This window comes from Phalacrocorax aristotelis, chromosome 17, assembly GCF_949628215.1.
Source record: "Phalacrocorax aristotelis chromosome 17, bGulAri2.1, whole genome shotgun sequence".
NCBI classification, from domain to species: Eukaryota; Metazoa; Chordata; class Aves; order Suliformes; family Phalacrocoracidae; genus Phalacrocorax; species Phalacrocorax aristotelis.
In genome coordinates, this window is record NC_134292.1 from 8,706,500 (window position 1) to 8,723,928 (window position 17,429).

The 17,429-nt window shown below is 53.9% G+C and overlaps 1 protein-coding gene across 1 annotated transcript; it reads left to right on the top strand.

Annotated features, from left to right (window-relative positions):
- Positions 1–1,400: 1,400 nt before the first annotated feature.
- DBH (dopamine beta-hydroxylase) lies at positions 1,401–17,399 on the top strand. The gene is given in 14 exon segments (XM_075112506.1): positions 1,401–1,469; positions 1,471–1,491; positions 1,493–1,834; positions 4,176–4,322; positions 5,748–6,005; positions 7,418–7,594; positions 8,038–8,140; positions 9,683–9,849; positions 10,550–10,693; positions 10,807–10,845; positions 11,828–11,887; positions 12,506–12,633; positions 13,240–13,399; positions 16,021–17,399. Coding segments are annotated over 14 exon segments (1,950 nt in total). The 3' UTR covers positions 16,156–17,399.
- Positions 17,400–17,429: the final 30 nt, after the last annotated feature.

Genomic DNA, 17,429 nt, shown 5'->3' on the forward strand with positions numbered 1-17,429 from the left:
GGCACTCTCCAGCACTAAGACACTTCCTCGCTGCAGTCCCCGGTAGCTGCCTGCTCCAGCCATCACGGCTGAGTCCGTTCATGCTCCCCGCGTCCTCCCAGGTGCTCTGATGAACAATACAGCACGCTGCTCATAACGTGCTGTTCATTCTAATTTTCTTCCTTGATTTCTCTGAGCGTTAACAAGCTGGGGTGACTCTGCTCTGGTTTGTACCCTTTCTGCCCATGGCTCCTGGGAGTCTGTGGGGCTGTCTCCAATGCTGGGGTGCGCAGGAAAGACCCCATGAGGTGCCAGGACCCCAGCTCAGCACTGCAGGATGGCTCTACCCTGCTAAAATAAACTCTTGCAGCATTTTCCTGGAGGTGTGATCACGATTACATGTAAAACTATTATTAACAGGTTAAAAAATGGATGGAGGCTGAGATGGGAGGAGAACAGCCATCTCCCACACCATCTCTGGCTGAGCTATCAGGCTGGCTCACTGGAGCAGAAGGTACCGTTGCCACCACCCAAAACATGGGAAGGACATATCCTTTCCTGGGACCCTCTGCCTGGACCTGCTCTGACACCCATGAGAGACAGGCAAACGACACCACAGTTGGCATGGAGAGGTTCATTTTAAACCCAGCTTTAAGCGACTAAAGGACCGTGGGGCTCTGGGCAGCTTGACTCGGCTCAGCTTTCAGCAGCATCTCAGGCAAACATGTCCTCAGGGAGGCCAGCCTCTAAAAATAAACAAACCCAGAAACAGCTCTCCGGGCTTCGTGCCATTGGCGGGGCCTCTGGGAGGGAACGTGCAGCCGGACGGGTCCCCATGGTACAGCCCAGACCTTGGCACAGCCTGAGCAGCATGCTGCAACAGGGCTGGGGAGAGCCAAGGGGTCCCCAAGGGGCACTTGGGCCAGCTGACCTGCAAGCCATGGTCCTGCGTGGTTACACAGAGGAGCAAAAAGGAAATGGAGGTGCACCCAGTGATACCCCAACCTGCACCCAGTAGAGTGTGGGCAGGGAGGGGGCCCAGGACTCTGTGTCCATCAGGCAGCTGACCCTGGGATTTGATCCCCCCTAGTCTGGCCACCTTTTGGGTTATAAGTGATCCCAGGCTGGGGGACACAGGGGGCTGTGGCTGGGGTTGCTCCTGGGGCAGAGCTGGGCGAGAGGCACTGCAAGCAGGGCAGAGAGTGTCCACACAAGGCTCAGCAAGAGCAGCTTAAGAGTAAACACCCCTTTCCAGTCACTAAGGAAGATTTAAGAGCGAATAACATCAGCCCAGTCGAATTCAATTGCTATTGATAATGTCCATGTGCAATTAGAGCCAATTAAGGGGAGGCAGCGAATGACAAGTGTTTGGCCAGGAGGTGGGGGGGGTCAATACAACAATCCAATTTCCCAACAACCAAATGCAATTAAAGAGTATCGCTTACCCAGCTCGCCCAGGAGGGCCAGCGCATAAATGGGCAAAGCCAGGCATGCGGGTGCCGTCCTGCCCGGCATGCAGACCTCCGGGAGCAAGCCCTGCCCCTGCCCCAGCTTCAAGCTGCGGGAAGTGGCATCCATGTACTTCACCATGATCGCGGTATTCCTGGTCATCTTGGTGGTGGCCCTGCAGGGCTCGGCACCCCGCGGGAGTGATTTTCCATACAAGGTGCCCCTTGATCCCCAGGGGCTGCTCGAGCTCTCCTGGAACGTCAGCTATCCCGAGCAAGCCGTGCACTTCCAGCTCCTCATCAGGGACCTGCAGTTCGGGCTCCTCTTTGGGATGTCGGACAGGGGCGAGTTCGAGAACGCGGACCTGGCTGTGCTCTGGAGCGACGGGCACAATTCCTATTTTGGGGTGAGTCACTTGTGTGTTTGCATGGCTGCTTTTGGGGTTGCCTCCCCACGGGTGAATCTGGCTCGTGGTTTGAAAGAGTGGGGCTGGTCCAGGGCACGGTGCACGCTAGACCTCTCCCGCTGCTCAGGTTGAAGTGGTCCAAAAGGGCTTGGGGGTTTCTATCCCAACGGGAGCCACAGATCAGGTCAACACTATGGGTTTGGCATAGGGTCTTAAACCCAAAGAGAAAAGAATAAATACAGCAGCACATCAGCAAGGCTGAGTGGAACCCAAACCTGGATATCTCTGCTATGCTTAGCTGCAAAGAGCTCCCACAGGTGGTTGTACAGACCAGCTCACACTCGTGCACACACGCACACGTGCAGGATGTGTCAACAACTCAGTTCACTTGCGCGCTGCTGTCAGTCACATTAAAAATTAACTGCGGCTCCCATTAATGACTTTGAGACAGTGCAAAAGTTATCAACCAGAAAGGCTGCTCCTGCCAGCACCAATAACCCAGCCGCGGGTCACGTTCAGCGCTACCGCAGAGATCAACAGGACAGAGGAAAACGCAACCTGACGGCTGCCTGCCAGCCGCGCGGTGTTACCAGAAATTAAACATGCAAAGGTATTTGGGCAGTACGTAAACGCCTGGTGGTAGCAGATGGGGGCAGGAACTAATTTCTAATTTCGCTGTTTGATTTTGCTACTGCAAATCGCTGTCCTTTCTGACACAGTCCGTTTGTCCAGGGTCTTGTTTGGTTTGTCTTCCCACCAGGGCTGCAGTTACAGTAACCGCCCTCGTGCTCTACAGCAGCTACCTATCCCCAGACCACCGCGTTAGGCTTATTGCAACTGCGCTCGGCTGCAGAAAGCAATTCACATTTTTCCCCATGTGAGGCTTTCCAGCAAGTTAAATTTTACCTCTCTGCTTACTTCAAATTAACCATAAAATACATTCTTTCACAATCGGCTGCAATGTGATCTGCAGTGTAATGAAAGGATGAAAAAGAGGGCTTATTATCTATACTGTTTTCCTGCTAATTACCAGCCATTCAGGATGTGTGGTGGCCCGAATGTTACAGTATTTTACAGTATCATGTTAAAAAACCATAAATGATCATTTCTAATCTGCCTTCACGTGCTCACTGAAAGACAAACAGCACTGAATTAAACACCGGGCAGCATTTGGGCTTTCTCGCTCAGTTGGTGCTGAACAGCATCCTGCAAGGAGATTTCCATAAATCTCTCCGGTCCTGGTTTTCTCTCTCCCAGCATCCTTTCTTCTGGCTAAGTATGTCAGCTATTAAAAAGATCCAAATTTGCTTAACCCCCCATGTACTATGAGATTAATTTGCACACCATACTCCCATGAAAACAAATGTCATGCTAGCTTCATGTAGCTGATTTTACTCTCCCCCTCTAAGGACAATATGTTCTCTAAATATCACTCTATACTTCTGGCTGAAATGATGCCAAGATGCTTTATTCTTTTTCTTCTGTTTTTTCCCCCAAGATAAGAGAACCAATGCCACTTGTGTACGTACAGCAGGGTACTTCTTAGGTGCCTTTTCTCAGTAAACAAAAGATATCAACAGGAGATGCAAAAGATCAAGAAAACAACACTATTTAAATCCAAATTATTGCAGGGTTTTATACTGAAAACCTTCAAACCCTTAAGCACAGGACTAACCTGCTGCTTTGCTTCTCAGTGTGGCTTTGTCACCATCATCAACAGCGAGCAGTTTTTGGGAGGCCTTGCTGAAACCATCTGGTCACAACGAATTACGGACTTTGAAGAGCAGTAGTGATTTCTAGGGCTGGCACTACAGCCCTGCAAAGGGTCCGATCTTAAATTGTGAGCAGCTGGTTTGTGGCAAGGGTCTTGGAAAGCACATCACACACACACCACCACCCCCACCACCCCCCGAGAAGGTCCCCTCAGCCAAATACACCCAAAACACAGAACAGACTAATGCAATGTGTCCCTGTGGGCTTTCCTCCCCCCGTGTCCTTTCCCTGAGTCACATCTCAACCTGTAAAGGTCTTTCTGCAGAATATTAATCCGGGGTCATGTACTTCACAGGTCTGCCTGTGCCCACCCATGCGTGGCCACCAAGGGTCTTGTGGCAGGGGCCGTGCTGGCACGGCTGTGCCCATGGGCTGCTGGAGGAGGGCACGGGGCAACCAAAACACAGGCTCCCTCCACCTCCACGACATGGAGGGTGAACCAACCAGAGGGTGAACAGAAGGAGGACCTCACGACCCGCGGTACCGCTGGAGGTCACTGCCGTGGGCTCCTCGGGCTGAGCGGGGCCAGCAGAGCCTCCCAGCTTAGCGGGTGCATTTCCTCCCACAGGATGCCTGGAGTGATTCCAAGGGGCAGCTGCATATGGACTCGCAGCAGGACTACCAGCTCCTCGGGGCTTGGAGGGCTCCCGAGGGGCTCTACCTCCTCTTCAGAAGAGCCTTCAGCACCTGTGACCCCAAGGACTACCTTATAGAGGTATGGCATCACCCTCACCCTGCTATAGCACTCCCCAGCCCCATCCCAGCCCCGGGACAGAGCTCCAAACCCCAACCTGCATGGTTATACCTGACCGATGTTTTTTTGTGGGGACAGCATTAGGTGTACAGGCTGTCTAGGGCAGAAAGGAAGTGTGTTACAGATGTCAGCCCTGGGATGTGAGTAATGTTTGGCACGATCTATTTACAACCCCTTATAAACCTCTATAAAGTGTAGATTTTAGCTTGTTTGCATCATCCGCTCCTGTTAAGCATGTGTTAGGTCTATATAAATACCCTCCTGCCTCACTCTGGTTTGCAGTCTGGAGCCAACTGTTTGGAGTGTTACAAAGAGGTGTTGGTGTTGTTCAACATGAGGCAAAGGGGAGGGTTTTGGCAGGAGCCAGAGCAAAGGGATGGCAAATAGAGCCGCTGCGGTGTGCTTGTGTGTAATCAGTGAAGTCTGTCTTCATCTGCATTCACCGCTCCCCCACGAGGCAGGATTTGGGGGAGATGTTCCCAGCAGGGATGTCGAAGAGCTTGGGGGTCTCAGCCATGCACCTCAGGTGCGGGCAGGAATTGGCACCAGCCTGATTTCAGATGAAAGCCATTGGTGGGCAGAATATTTTAAAGCCAACATGGACACAGAACATCCTTGAGTTTTTGTTGCTAGTTTTCAAAAGCTTGTCTTGTGGTGAGAAATGTCTACTGTCTGCCAAAACATGCAGAGTCCTGGAGGAAAAAATATCTGTGTGTGAATCAGGAAAAGACTTGCAGGTCTTTATTCTCTGATCCTTTAAGAGAAAATAATTCTCTTTTCCCTTCTTCCTCATCTGCCCAGAGCTCACTGGGTTCAGCATCACCTTCCTTGCTTGCAGTTGACTTTCAGCAGAGCTTCTCGCGGTACACCCGCAACAGAAACTGGGAGAAAGGGAGGATTTCAGGGAGAAGTTCTGTTTCTGCTGTTCCTCCCCAGGCTGCTGCCCGTGGCCATTGCTGGGGCTGGGCTGCAGGATGGGATGAACCCTGAACTGACATGGTTGTCCCAGCCTGGAGCTCAGGAGGGACGACGGGCTTTGAAGAAGCAGAGAGGAGATGTTACCCTTATGGGCAGGGCAGAGGTGTGAGTGCAGTAGCATTAACTTCCTAAGATTAAAACTGATGCCATCTAGGGAAAACTTTTCAGACTCTCCCGAGTGGTAGGGAACCCCCTGTGATCATGTCAGCCAAAGAAATGCCCTGAAACCTACGCCTTTCTGGGACAGCCCAACAAAGTGAGCTACTGGTGAAGTCAGGGTGGCTTCCCATCTGGGGATGAGTCAAGAGGCCCATTCCTGGATTCACGCCACCACCACTGGTGCTAGTAGTCCGTGAAATTCACATTCCTGCATGAAAAACTACCTGGTATACTTTACTCTTGCTTCAGGATGGCACCGTGCACCTTATCTATGGGATCCTGGAGAAACCAGTCCATTCCCTCCAAGCCATCAACATCTCTGCCATCCACAGGGGACTGCAGAGGGTGCAGCTGCTAAAGCCCAACATCACCGTCCCTGAACTGCCCAGCGACATGAAGACCATGGAGATAACGGCCCCTAATGTTGTCATTCCCAGCCAGGAGACAACCTACTGGTGTTACATGGCGGAGCTCCCAGATGGCTTCCCCAAACATCACATTATCATGGTAAGAGGCAGGAGAAGAGGGTTGCTTTCCCTGGTGATGATCAGAAACCGCATTCACGTTCAGCCACTCTGCAAAGTCCGCCTTTTCACTGCCCCTTCACAGGAAGGCTTTCAGACCCATGTCTTCCCCAACATGGTACCAAAACATCTCCCAGAGCCACCCCACCAGCAGTAGCATCCTCTTGTCTCCTAGAGAACCTGAAATCAGAAGTTTCTCAGCAGGAGGTGGCCGGGTTGTGACTTTCCACCTGACACATCAAGCAGATATCGGGGCAGGCTCAGAGCTGACCCCCCGCAGAAGGCAGAGCTGTAGCCATCAAGTACAGACCCATGGCAGGATTATGGCACGCAATGAGCCACGAGGAATATATAGACGTGGGAAACAAAGGAACAGGGCGGGTAAGAGCAGGGCAGAGCAAGCCAGGATATGAACTGGCTTCTAAATATTAGGCATACTGAAAAAAAAAAAGGGTTACAGACATAAATGCAACTTGTGTGCATGCCTAGACGCGTTGCACATGCTTGGCTCACCTCCCCCAGAGGAGAGGCAGAAACCTGCAGGCAGCCCAGTGCCGGGGAACGGCAGGCGCAACGCCAGTCTGACTGCCCATCACGAGCTGCTGGGAGAGCATCGCCCCGGCAGGCGCGGAGGTGGCTCAGCAGATGACCTGGCACTCCCAGAGTCAAAAACCACATGAACAGGGAGAGGGAAAACCTGACACACGAGCCAAAGCAAGTGCTTAGTGATTTATAGGGGAGAGACGACGTTGCAAAGGAAAACTCAGAAGGAGGATTTTCTCTCCAACAGATGGTGTGAAATGAATCATCTGTGTGTAAGTAAAAAGTGCGTAGCTCCTGATACCTTCCCGCTGCTGCAGATCATTTCTACAGCTGGCGCTTTTAGCCAGATCCGTTCCTTAGGCTTATTTGAAATCACTCTTTCTACCCCAAATCCTACTCCCTGTGCCCTGAGCAGCTGTTGGCTAGAAACAAAACCCAATAGCTACAGGCAGAGCTACCACAACATGGCCAGAACCCTCTTTAGGAAAAAGCAATGTGCCCAGGGCCACCTCAGCCCTGCAAAACTGGCAAAGGACTCAGTCATCACAAAGCAGACCGAGACCTTGTGCTGATCACGTCCATCTGTCGCTGGAGAAGGGATGAGACGTTTCTCTGTGGGTTCTGGTTGACTCTGAGTTGGTCCCAAAGCCAAGATCTTGTGGCCTTTGGTGCCTCATGCCCAGAGCAACCTTCCCTCTCAATCACGTGGCAGAAACTGTCTCCCATTCAGTAACAGCTAGCAGGCACACCTGCCTTGGGCTCCGTGTGGAGACTGCACAGATAGCAACCCCTAGGCACGGGCTCTCAGCAAACGGTCTTACTGCATCCTTCTTCTTGGACACTGCTTTGCAGTACGAGCCAGTGGTCACGGCAGGCAACGAGGCCCTGGTCCACCACATGGAAGTGTTCCAGTGTGCTGCTGAGTTTGACAGCTTCCCCCATTACAACGGGCCCTGCGACTCCAAGATGAAGCCAGACCGGCTCAACTACTGCAGGCACGTGCTTGCAGCATGGGCCATGGGAGCACAGGTGGGTGCAAGATGGGACCCACGACCCTGGGTGAAAGCTTTTCTCCTAGGCGCTTTCCTGCTGTCTCTCAGCCCTTCCCAATCCAGTCTTGGGACGGCCCCATGCAGGCTGCCCAATCCCAGTCTCTGCTGGGATTTGCATCCAGCCCTGTCTGAGCTCCGCCGAGGTGCATCTGAGTTTCCACCTCACCCCAGCCCACCTCCCGGTGCCATAAATCGGTGTGATGCCCCTACTCAGTGGTTATGCCATTGCATGTGCTTATCGGCACGTGAGACACCTTTGGAAGCAAGAGCAGCTCACCAAGCACAGCCAAGAGCACCAGTCACATCCCTCAGCCCACGGTGGGAGTCAGGATTATGCCCAGACATCTCCCCTAGCCTTCTCAGCCTTGTCCCCAGGAAAGCCAGCCCACTGCTCCCCTAACACCTTCACTCTGCTTCCAGGCTTTCTATTACCCCGAAGAAGCGGGTCTTGCCTTCGGTGGCCCGGGCTCCTCCAGATATTTGCGCCTTGAGATTCATTACCACAATCCCCTGGTGTTCAAAGGTGAGTGGGCGCGTGGCGATGCCCGGTGCCTCCCCAGCGAGGCGGCGGCAGGAGAGCTGGGTAAACGTCAGACACTGCCACCCTGCCAGGGAGGGCTTTATAGAGACAGAAACTTGGCCAAAACAAGCCCTGTTTGCAACTTTCTGGAGACCTCACGGTCCAGATCTGCACTAGCAGGAAGAATATATTAAATCCCCACCATGCTGCTGGTCTTTCTGGCCTCGTCGAAGTCGCCTTCACCAGAGGCTGGACCCCATCCTTGTACATGCCCTGCGGCAGGGAGGGAGGCTCAGGGAAGGGAGCCTGGCTGAGCCCACAGAACCCCGGGCAGAAAGATGCCCCTGCACATCATTCCTGCAGGGCAATGGTCCAAGCCAACTCCGTTATTTAGCTGGGCTGTCCCAGGTGCCCCTGCAGTTTCTGTGCAAGGCGGTGGTGGGTCTGAGCCCAGAGCCAAGAGCATTAGCAGTGCCAGAGTCACCAGAGAGACAGCACCAGCCTGCCTGGGGATGGGGGAATTTAGATGTTGTTTTACTGGTACTCCTGCTTCAATAACATTGTCAGGAGACACATTTAAAAAAAAAAAAGGATTCCAAACAACCCAGTTTCTTCATTTACATAAAAACAAGTGGCTTCTTGACTACCCAAGTATATTTTTAGGAGACCAGAGCATATGTACTGTAGATCAATCATAGCACATTCGGCAACTCGAGAAGAAACACGTCTATAAATACTGAGCTCATGTCTTTCATAATTTATCTGCTTTTGCATGTTAACCAATAGTGTCTCCCCAGTTATTCTTATCCCTGGGTGGGCTTCAGCCCAGAGACAGAGGGTTCAAAGCCAGCCTGAATCCCTCCTGACCTACTGAACCTGCCCTTTCTCTTTGCTCACAAGGCTGGGTGGCAAATGAGAGACAGAGCTCATCTCAGCAGAGCTCACTGCTGCCTCTGCCTGCCCCACGGTCAGCATCTGCCAGGGGCACACCATGGGCACAGGGTCTTCTCCAACTCCCACCAGCTCCTTGGGGGGGGCGTTAAATGGAGCAATCTCAAATGCAAGAGAGACCAGAAGCTTTCCAAATGCAAGGAGTACTTGCTCCATATGCATTTCTTCTCCTGCCAGGCCCCCAGTAACAGCATGGCCTTAGTTATTTGGACATATCAGTTAAAGATGCAATGAGCCGTATTTCTGAGGGAGTTCTCCAAAGCACCCCATGAGCTGGCTTCCCGCTTTGGGCTCTCCAAAGGCACTACTCTGCCTTTGGAGCAACCACCTCTCTTGGGAGCGATTCAGCCTCAGGTTGGTGACCTCTCTAGGGGACCAGGCGTATGTTTGGGGCCACTCAGTAAAGACTTGCACCAAAATATCTAGAATTTTAAAACAATAAGAACTGCACACCTGAAGAAAGCTGCGAGCGAGAGGCTGGAACACCTCTCCCCACGCCAACTGCAGCACAGTGTCATTTTTCACTCCTGACCTTGTCCTGGCAGCCGTCACTTCTCCCGCGGTGACTTGCAGCCTCATCCTCTTGTTCACCAGGTCGCCGCGACTCCTCGGGGATCCGCCTCTACTACACGGCCACCCTGCGACGCTACGACGCTGGCATCATGGAGCTGGGCTTGGTCTACACGCCAGTGATGGCCATTCCACCGGGTGAGGATGCCTTTGTCCTCACAGGGTACTGCACCGACAAATGCACCCAGCTGGTGAGTCCCCATCCTCTCCGCCTCAGCTTTGCCTCGGAAAAAGAGGTTGCAAATGGTTTTTCTCAAGTCCCAGGCAGCAGTGATACAGCACCGAGCTCTGGGGTCCCAATGCCCAGTTTTAAACTCCCCAAACCTCTTACCATGAGGTTGTGCTGGAAAGAAAAACCTGCTGTGTACAACAAACAGTGAGCAGCTGGTTGGGGTGCGCTGAATCCCCCTCGAAGCAGCTCTCCTGGGGTACTATTCCCATAAAACTTACTGCCGAGCTGGCCGTGCCTCAGCGGTGCTTTCCCCCCGGAGATGGGAGGATTGGTCTCTGCTTCCAAGGAGCTTGCCAAGGGTTCTCAATGAGAGTTTCAAAATGCCCACCTTGCTCTAAGGGAATTTTTAGTGGGTGCTTTTGTAGGGCCTACTCAAAAGGAACTGTTTGTGCCACCACTAACGAAAGCAAGGAAGCAAGCAGCGTGTGGCTTGGCTGGTCCCGCTGACTTAGGGCACAGCAGCGCGTACGTGGGATTTGGCAGCGGACCAAGCATCTGTTACTCTGCAGGGAGCTCATTTCTACGCTGTCCCAATGGCACAGCAATCCCCAAACCCCTGTGTGGGAGCCGGTGCAGGGTCTCGAGACCGCAGCAAGGGGATGCACTGGAGGTGAGAGGGATGGGGTCGGATATGGAGGCTTGAGCCATGCTTCCCTCAGGCTCTGCCCACTGCCGGCATCCGCATCTTCGCCTCCCAGCTCCACACTCACCTGGCAGGAAGAAAAGTGGTGACAGTGCTGTCCCGGGATGGGAGAGAGCGGCAGGTCGTGAATGCCGATGGTCACTACAGCCCTCACTTCCAGGTACCGGGGTCTGCAGGGGCAGTGGGGGGTCCCGGCTGGATGTCACCTGTGGGGCTGCCCCAGGCACAGCACCATGGCATTGCTCTAACACGGCCCCTTTCCTTCCCTCCCAGGAGATCCGCATGCTGAAGAAGGTGGTTGCAGTTTTTCCAGTGAGTGGCTCCCAAAACTGTGGTGGCTCCAAATAGTGCAAGACTTTTCCCTGACCCCACAGCCCCGAGACTCCTGACTCCTTTCCACCACCTCATCCCCTCCGCTACCAGCAGCCCTTGCCCACACACAGGCACCCACTGCCACCCAGGACCTCCCAGGGGCTGCGGGAGGAGATGCTCCCCATGGTCCCTGGGTCACATCTGCCACCTCCTCATGGATGCGTTGGGGATGCCGGGGCCCATCTCATATAGCATGAAACCAGTGTGTGGGCAGCAGAACCATGCCAGGAGCTAAATTAAGCATCTAATTTAGCTGGGCTTCCTCTAGCAGAGGGGGGCTCCTAGGGGGGCGAGGGCAAACCATGCACGCAGTGGAGGTGCCTCCTCCCTCCTTGCTTGGTGGAAGGGAAGAAGAGATTCGGCAGCAAATGTGGTGGGATTGGGTGGTAAAACAGAGGCTGAGCATGCCCTGGGGCTGTACGGGTGAGGAAGGACCTGGCTGCAAAGTGAGGGCACCTACAGGAGTCGTCATGCCCCAGGAGGCTGCTCAAAAGCCTCAGCACCTATTGAAACCATACCCAGGGCTGTGCTCTGGGGTGTCCCCACGGGCTCAGCACCGACCGTGGAGGGGGAGGCAGTTGTGCCATCAAGTCACATACAGGTTTGGCAATTCAAAATGTTGCCTAAGTGCATTTTTGAGGTGCTTCAGCCCTTCAGAAATTCTTAGAAAGTGAAGAAGGCAGGAAACACCATCCCTGGGATACAGCCCTAGGGAATCTCCCCAGGGGATACAAGTTTAGCAAGCGCTCCTGCGGCACTGCGGCCGGCACTGGCGGGGAAACAGGCTGCCCACGGGCTGACACCTCTACAGAGAGCAGAGATCTGCTATGTTACAAACTCCCCAGTCCCCAGATTCTCTGGTCGGGGAGGGAAAGCTCTGCACTCTCACACCTACACGTGTCTGTGTTCAAACCCCTCCCAGGGTGACGAACTCATCACGACCTGCACATACAACACGGAGGAGCGGAGCCGAGTCACGGTGGTGAGTGCAGGGGCGAGCTCCCCTGCCCGCGCGGGGCTGGCGTCTGTTTGCACCCCACGGCTGGCGGCACCCACAAAGCGGGCATCTGCATGAACCTGGGCTGAATCACAGCCAGAAACCAAAGGGAGGGTGGTAAAGAAGCGAGCCCACAAGGCTCTGCTGCCTGCAGCGGGGATGTTAAGGTGCTAATTGAGAAGTAGCATGTGTCACTCTAATTCCCGTCACAAACTGTTCCACTGGGGATTAACTGTAATTAAAGAGAAGTGGCATTTTTTGACAGTGCATGTTATTTTCTTACACAGGCAGCAAAAAGAGCCTGTCAGAGGTACCGTCAACAGGGACCAAGCTAAATATAGCAGGGGGATTATAGGAAATCTGCATTTTAATGTAAATCACACGATCTAGCCTGAAAGCCTGTCCTTGCATAATGGGCCAACAGGATGAGCAGAGTGCTGCCCATCCCATGCACCTGAAGGGGTGCATACATATATATATGTGCATGTGTGCACGTACAGGTGTGAGCTTTAGCCTTTGCAGACCCCCTGCCCTCCCCGCTGCCTGTGCAGCCCCGCAGGGCAGAGCCAGACCCTGCCGCCAGCACGTCTGTGTCTGCCGCAGGGCGGGTTTGGCATCCTGGAGGAGATGTGCGTGAACTACGTGCACTACTACCCCCAGACGCAGCTGGAGTTGTGCAAAAGCGCTGTGGATCCAGGCTACCTGCACCGATACTTCAACCTCGTGAACAGGTACAGAGCCCCCGCACGGCAGCGCTGAGGGGAGAGGGACTGTTGCAGAGCTCTTTGCTAGTAACACTGGAAAAAAGTTTAAGAAGTGGGGTTCGAGGTGCTGGCTGTGCAGTAGGTACGCGGGGGCTCTCAGGCCGTGGGGGGTTCAGGAGCCGTGGCTGCACGCGGGAGCACAGTCCTGCCCTCAGAGCAGGCAGCCAAACCCAGGGCTGTAAGGATGGCTGTGTAGTGAGATCAGGGAAGGGAGAGCATTCCCAGCTGGGACTTCCCAGCAAGAGGCAGTGCATGGCCAAGTGCTTATGGGCAAAATACTTCTTATAACCCAAGGCAGACGCCGAGCACCCCTGCCAGAGAAGCAGGCTGCAGCTCATTCAGCCACGATGAGAGGGGACAGATGCTGACCTTGCGCAGGGTGTCCTACTCACGGGCAGTCCAGCTGGCCCAAATCTTCCCCCGCGGGTGCCGGCTGTGCTAGGCTCTCCCCGCTCCCAGAGCCGACTTCAGAGCCTTCCCAGGCCGAGCTTTAGGCAGGGAGGAATTAGACACATTCAGTGCTAAAAGGGGACAGCATTTCTGCGTTACAGTGTGGCATTTCTCCTGCCCCAGGTTTAACGACGAGGAGGTCTGCATGTGCCCGCAGGTCTCCATCCCACAGCAGTTTTTCTCAGTTCCCTGGAACACGTTCAACAGAGACGTGCTGAAATCCCTCTACGGCTTTGCTCCGATCTCGATGCACTGCAACAAATCCTCAGCCGTCCGGTTCCCGGTACGTGTAGCTTCACAACCAAAGCTTCACAGCCAAAACCCCCGGCCATAGGTAAAAAGCAGCTTGGCAGAGCTGTGCTGCAGGGTGACCCTGATGAGATGGGTCAAGCCTCCGGTGCTCAGGACATGGCTGCGCTCAGCAGGCTGAGGGCAGGGAGCTGGAGCTGCCTGGGGAACCCCGGCGTCACCAGGACGCTGAGCTCAGCCCAAACCTGGTGCTTAAAACAATACGGCACAAGCCCGCTGTGGATGTGCTCAGCCGGATTCAATTAGGAGATGCATTTGCATACAGTGATTTTGAGGCTGCTTTTGCTGAGCATTAAAGCAGGGCTAGCTCCAGAGCTGAGGACAAACATGAGGTGGTTTTTTAGGATTTTGGCAAATCACATCAGGTCCCAGCAGGGCGAGCTCATTACGCACAGCATCTGTGCAGCCTCCAAATGTGGCGATCCAGCAAAATGTGAGGGATAAAGTGCCGTGAGATCATTAAAGAAAAAACAGGCCCAGCGATGATGGTCATGGCAATGATGGTGATGAAGATTTAAACCCACTGATGGTCCCTATCACCATCAGCTCCCAACGCTGTTTATCAGTGTAATAAACTTACATGATGTGCTATTTCCGGATCCAGTGCTATCCACCGCAGCGCCGGACGATGCTGAGCTGATTGCAGGGAAGACCATCAGCTCTCTGCCCCAGTAAAACCCCTTTAGCGAAGTCTGTTCTGGAGGGGGCAGAAACCTTCCCAGTTCCCTGGAACTGGAGACCCGGCACCTCTCGGCCACGCAGAGCTCTGCTGCAGGGATGGAAGTGACACAGAACTTTTGTGCAGCAGCAGAATTAGTAATTAAACCTCTTAATTATGGCCCAAGCAACTGTCTTGATTTTAGATAGGTCTGGGGAGTGGCCAAGAAGAGACTTGAGCAGAGCCGATGCCAGCACTAAGTGGGTCATGAACATTGCAGCAAGGGCTTAGGAGCCGAGCTGCCCCTCCTGCTCTGATGGTGTTTTCAGAGCGAGCCTGATTTTAAGACATCTCATTTATTCCACACTGTTTCTGCCAAGAGAAAAGCACCAGCTTCTAATTAAGCTCATGTTTTTGCAGTTCAGCAATCCCAAACTTGACGAGCTTTCTGGAAGGACTGAGTGCTGTTAATTATTGAGCAAAATCTCAGGGTAACCCTTGCGAGTGGCTGTGGGGATGCTGCTGTACCCAAGTTCCCTGCACCTGCAAGGGCTCGCAATGAACCTATACTTTCTATAGTTTCTACATTCAGATATCCACTCAAAAGCACTGAAAACAACTGTCAAGACACTCCAAATACCTTTGATCTACCCCAAAAGCAGGGTGCTGGTGAGCTGCTAGCACAAGGTTTGGGATGTGTCGGCAGGGCAGACTGCCACGGCAGATGGGCTCAGGGCTGGGGCCAAGCCCTGGAGAAGGCGCACCCTAAACAAGCTTAACTGCTCTGTTAAGCCATAAGGGTACAGGATAATAGTAGTTTCTTCAGCTGGTGCTTCCCTGCGATGCTGTCCCCTCTCCGATTGCTCCCCGTGTGCTTTGGGAGGGTCCCTCCATCCCCCTCCACCTTTCCCCAGGGTTTTCCTGGTGCTGGTGCAGGCTCTGGCCCATTTCGCTTGACTTACTACAAGGAATTTAATCTAAAAACATAAATTCAACTTTCATCTTCTTGCTGGTGACTCACAGCTCTACCTCCTGTCTCCAGACCTCCCTCCTCCTGCTCACGCTGCAGCTCAGCCTTTTGCTGATGTTTCCGCATGGGCGCGCAGCCGGCAGCCAAACCGTTGCATCGCCGAACCGGAGCTCAGCCCAGGCTGAGCCCCCCCCTTCGCCCTCGCAGCCCCTGCCCGCGTCTCACCTGGCCACTAACCCGGACCAACACATCACATCTGAGCTAGGTCCTGCCCGGCGGGCTTAGCCCTCAGTGCTGACTCCAGCAGATCGCTCCTTGCAGGGAGCATCCCCAAGACGAGGTGCCCCGTGCATACACAGAGCTGGGGGTTTTGTCCTGGCCATGGTCACCTTGAGCCCTGGTGGCTGTGACAGCCCTTTCCCAGCTCTGCCCTGTGGCACCTCATCCAGGCTCTGTGTCCCTCCTGTTTCACAGCAGCTGCACACGAAATCCATGCTGCCACACTGCAAACGTTGCCTCCAGCCAAGCTTCCTGCCAATACCTGGTAGAGCTACGCCCTGATAAAGCAGGGGGGTTGGACAAGATCATCTCTAGAGGTCCCATCCAACCCCTACCATTCTGTGATTCTGGGAGAGCATTTTTCAGGGCTGGGCTGAGAACATGGTGGGTTGATGGGACTCCCTGGTTTAAGTTGTCTCCATCCAATTCGGTGGGTAACACTTTTTTGGGGGGAAACTCCCTAATCGTGGTAGGTTTGTGCAATGTGGTACAGTGGAGACATCTGCGCTGCTAAGGGGATGCATAGGTGCTTCTGCAATACAAATAATTGTTGATGTCTCATAAGAAAACATCCTGGCTTGGGATAAAACCACTCCAAACATTAAAGATCATTTCATTTTTACAAGTAGGGAGAAACATGGAGCCTCCAAGTACCCAAAACCTGGACTTGGTCTCATCTCTCTTGCAGGGCGAGTGGGAGAAGCAGCCGCTTCCCACCATCACCAAGAGGCTGCAGGAGCCCATCCCTCGCTGCCCGCCCGCCCCGGGGCCTCGGCCTGCCGCCCCCATCCCCCTCAACCTGGGCGAGCTCAGGAAGGACTGACCCGATGCCTGCTCTCTCCACCTCGAAGGGAAGCTCCTCCAGGCAGGAGCATCCGCAGGCAACGCTGTCCCCGTCGCTCTCCCGGCATCCCTGCCTGCACAGCGATGCTGGCCGGCGCCCTGGCCCCTGCCTCTGGAGGCGGTTAGGGCTTATGAGCTAGAGTTCAGAAAGTACTCTGGAGATGGAAAGCGCTATATTTAGTGCATTATTAGCAATCCTGGCTCTGAGTAATGCTGCTTTCCGCCCCCAGAATAATAATGTGGAAGTTTGCTATTGTGTTCAACCCAGCTCGGCCCCGGGGAGGGGGGGAAAAGCCTGTTTTCCTGCAGGGAAACTGAGGCATAGAGCAAAAACCCTGCATGGGAGAAGCACACAAGCCTTCCTGGTGCCCCACGGTCCCATCTGGCTCGGGGCGGCTCTGCGGGCACTCTCCTATGCCAGCACCCACGGCAGGGATGGAGGCAGGGAGGGATGCCGCGACGCCCACCCGGCGCTCGCCTCCCCGCTGCAGGGACTGCGGCTCCCTGCCGCGCTCCTCCTCCCACTCCCCCGCGCTGGGGATTATTTGTCTTGACGCCACCAGATGCCAATGGCCAGGAACAAATGATACCTCTGTGATGGGTTTTAGAAAGGGGGAGAGATGGAGGGGGAGGGACATAGGGGGAAAGACAAACCTTTGGGCAGGAAAAAATGACTCCATTAAATACCTAAATGTAAAAAAAAAAAAAAAGGAAAGAAAAAAAAAAACCTGCTTTTTGCTGTTGAGCTCCAAAGGGAAGATATTAGGGAGGAGCAGAGGAAAGGCCGGTGGAGCCCGTCCGTCCCTGGTGGGTGCCTGTCCCTCGCTGCCCTGGAGCGGGTGGGATCCAGGGCAAGGCTGCAGCCAAATCCTGCCCTCCCGGCCACCTTGAGTTTAAAGGAAAATCTTAGGTCAGAGCACTGTGGATCAGAAAGGTATTTTTGAAGCAAAACATTATCTTCCTGGCACGCAGTGGATCCCTGGTTTGGCAGGGAGGCAGCGTGCTCAGTCCTGCATTTATCCCCAGGACAAACGGACAGGACGGCGGCCACTCCCTCTGCCCTCCGTCTGGCCAGAATCAGGGAGCGCACTCACCTCCTATTCAGCGAAAAATTCATCCCAATCTTGTTTTTTAATGTCTCTAGTAAAACCAAAGCACTTGAGAGTTCAGACTCTTGCCCATGGCGCTTGTTGCATGAGGCTAAGGAATTGAAATCAGCTCTAAAGATGGCATAAACCAAGCAAAACTAGTCAA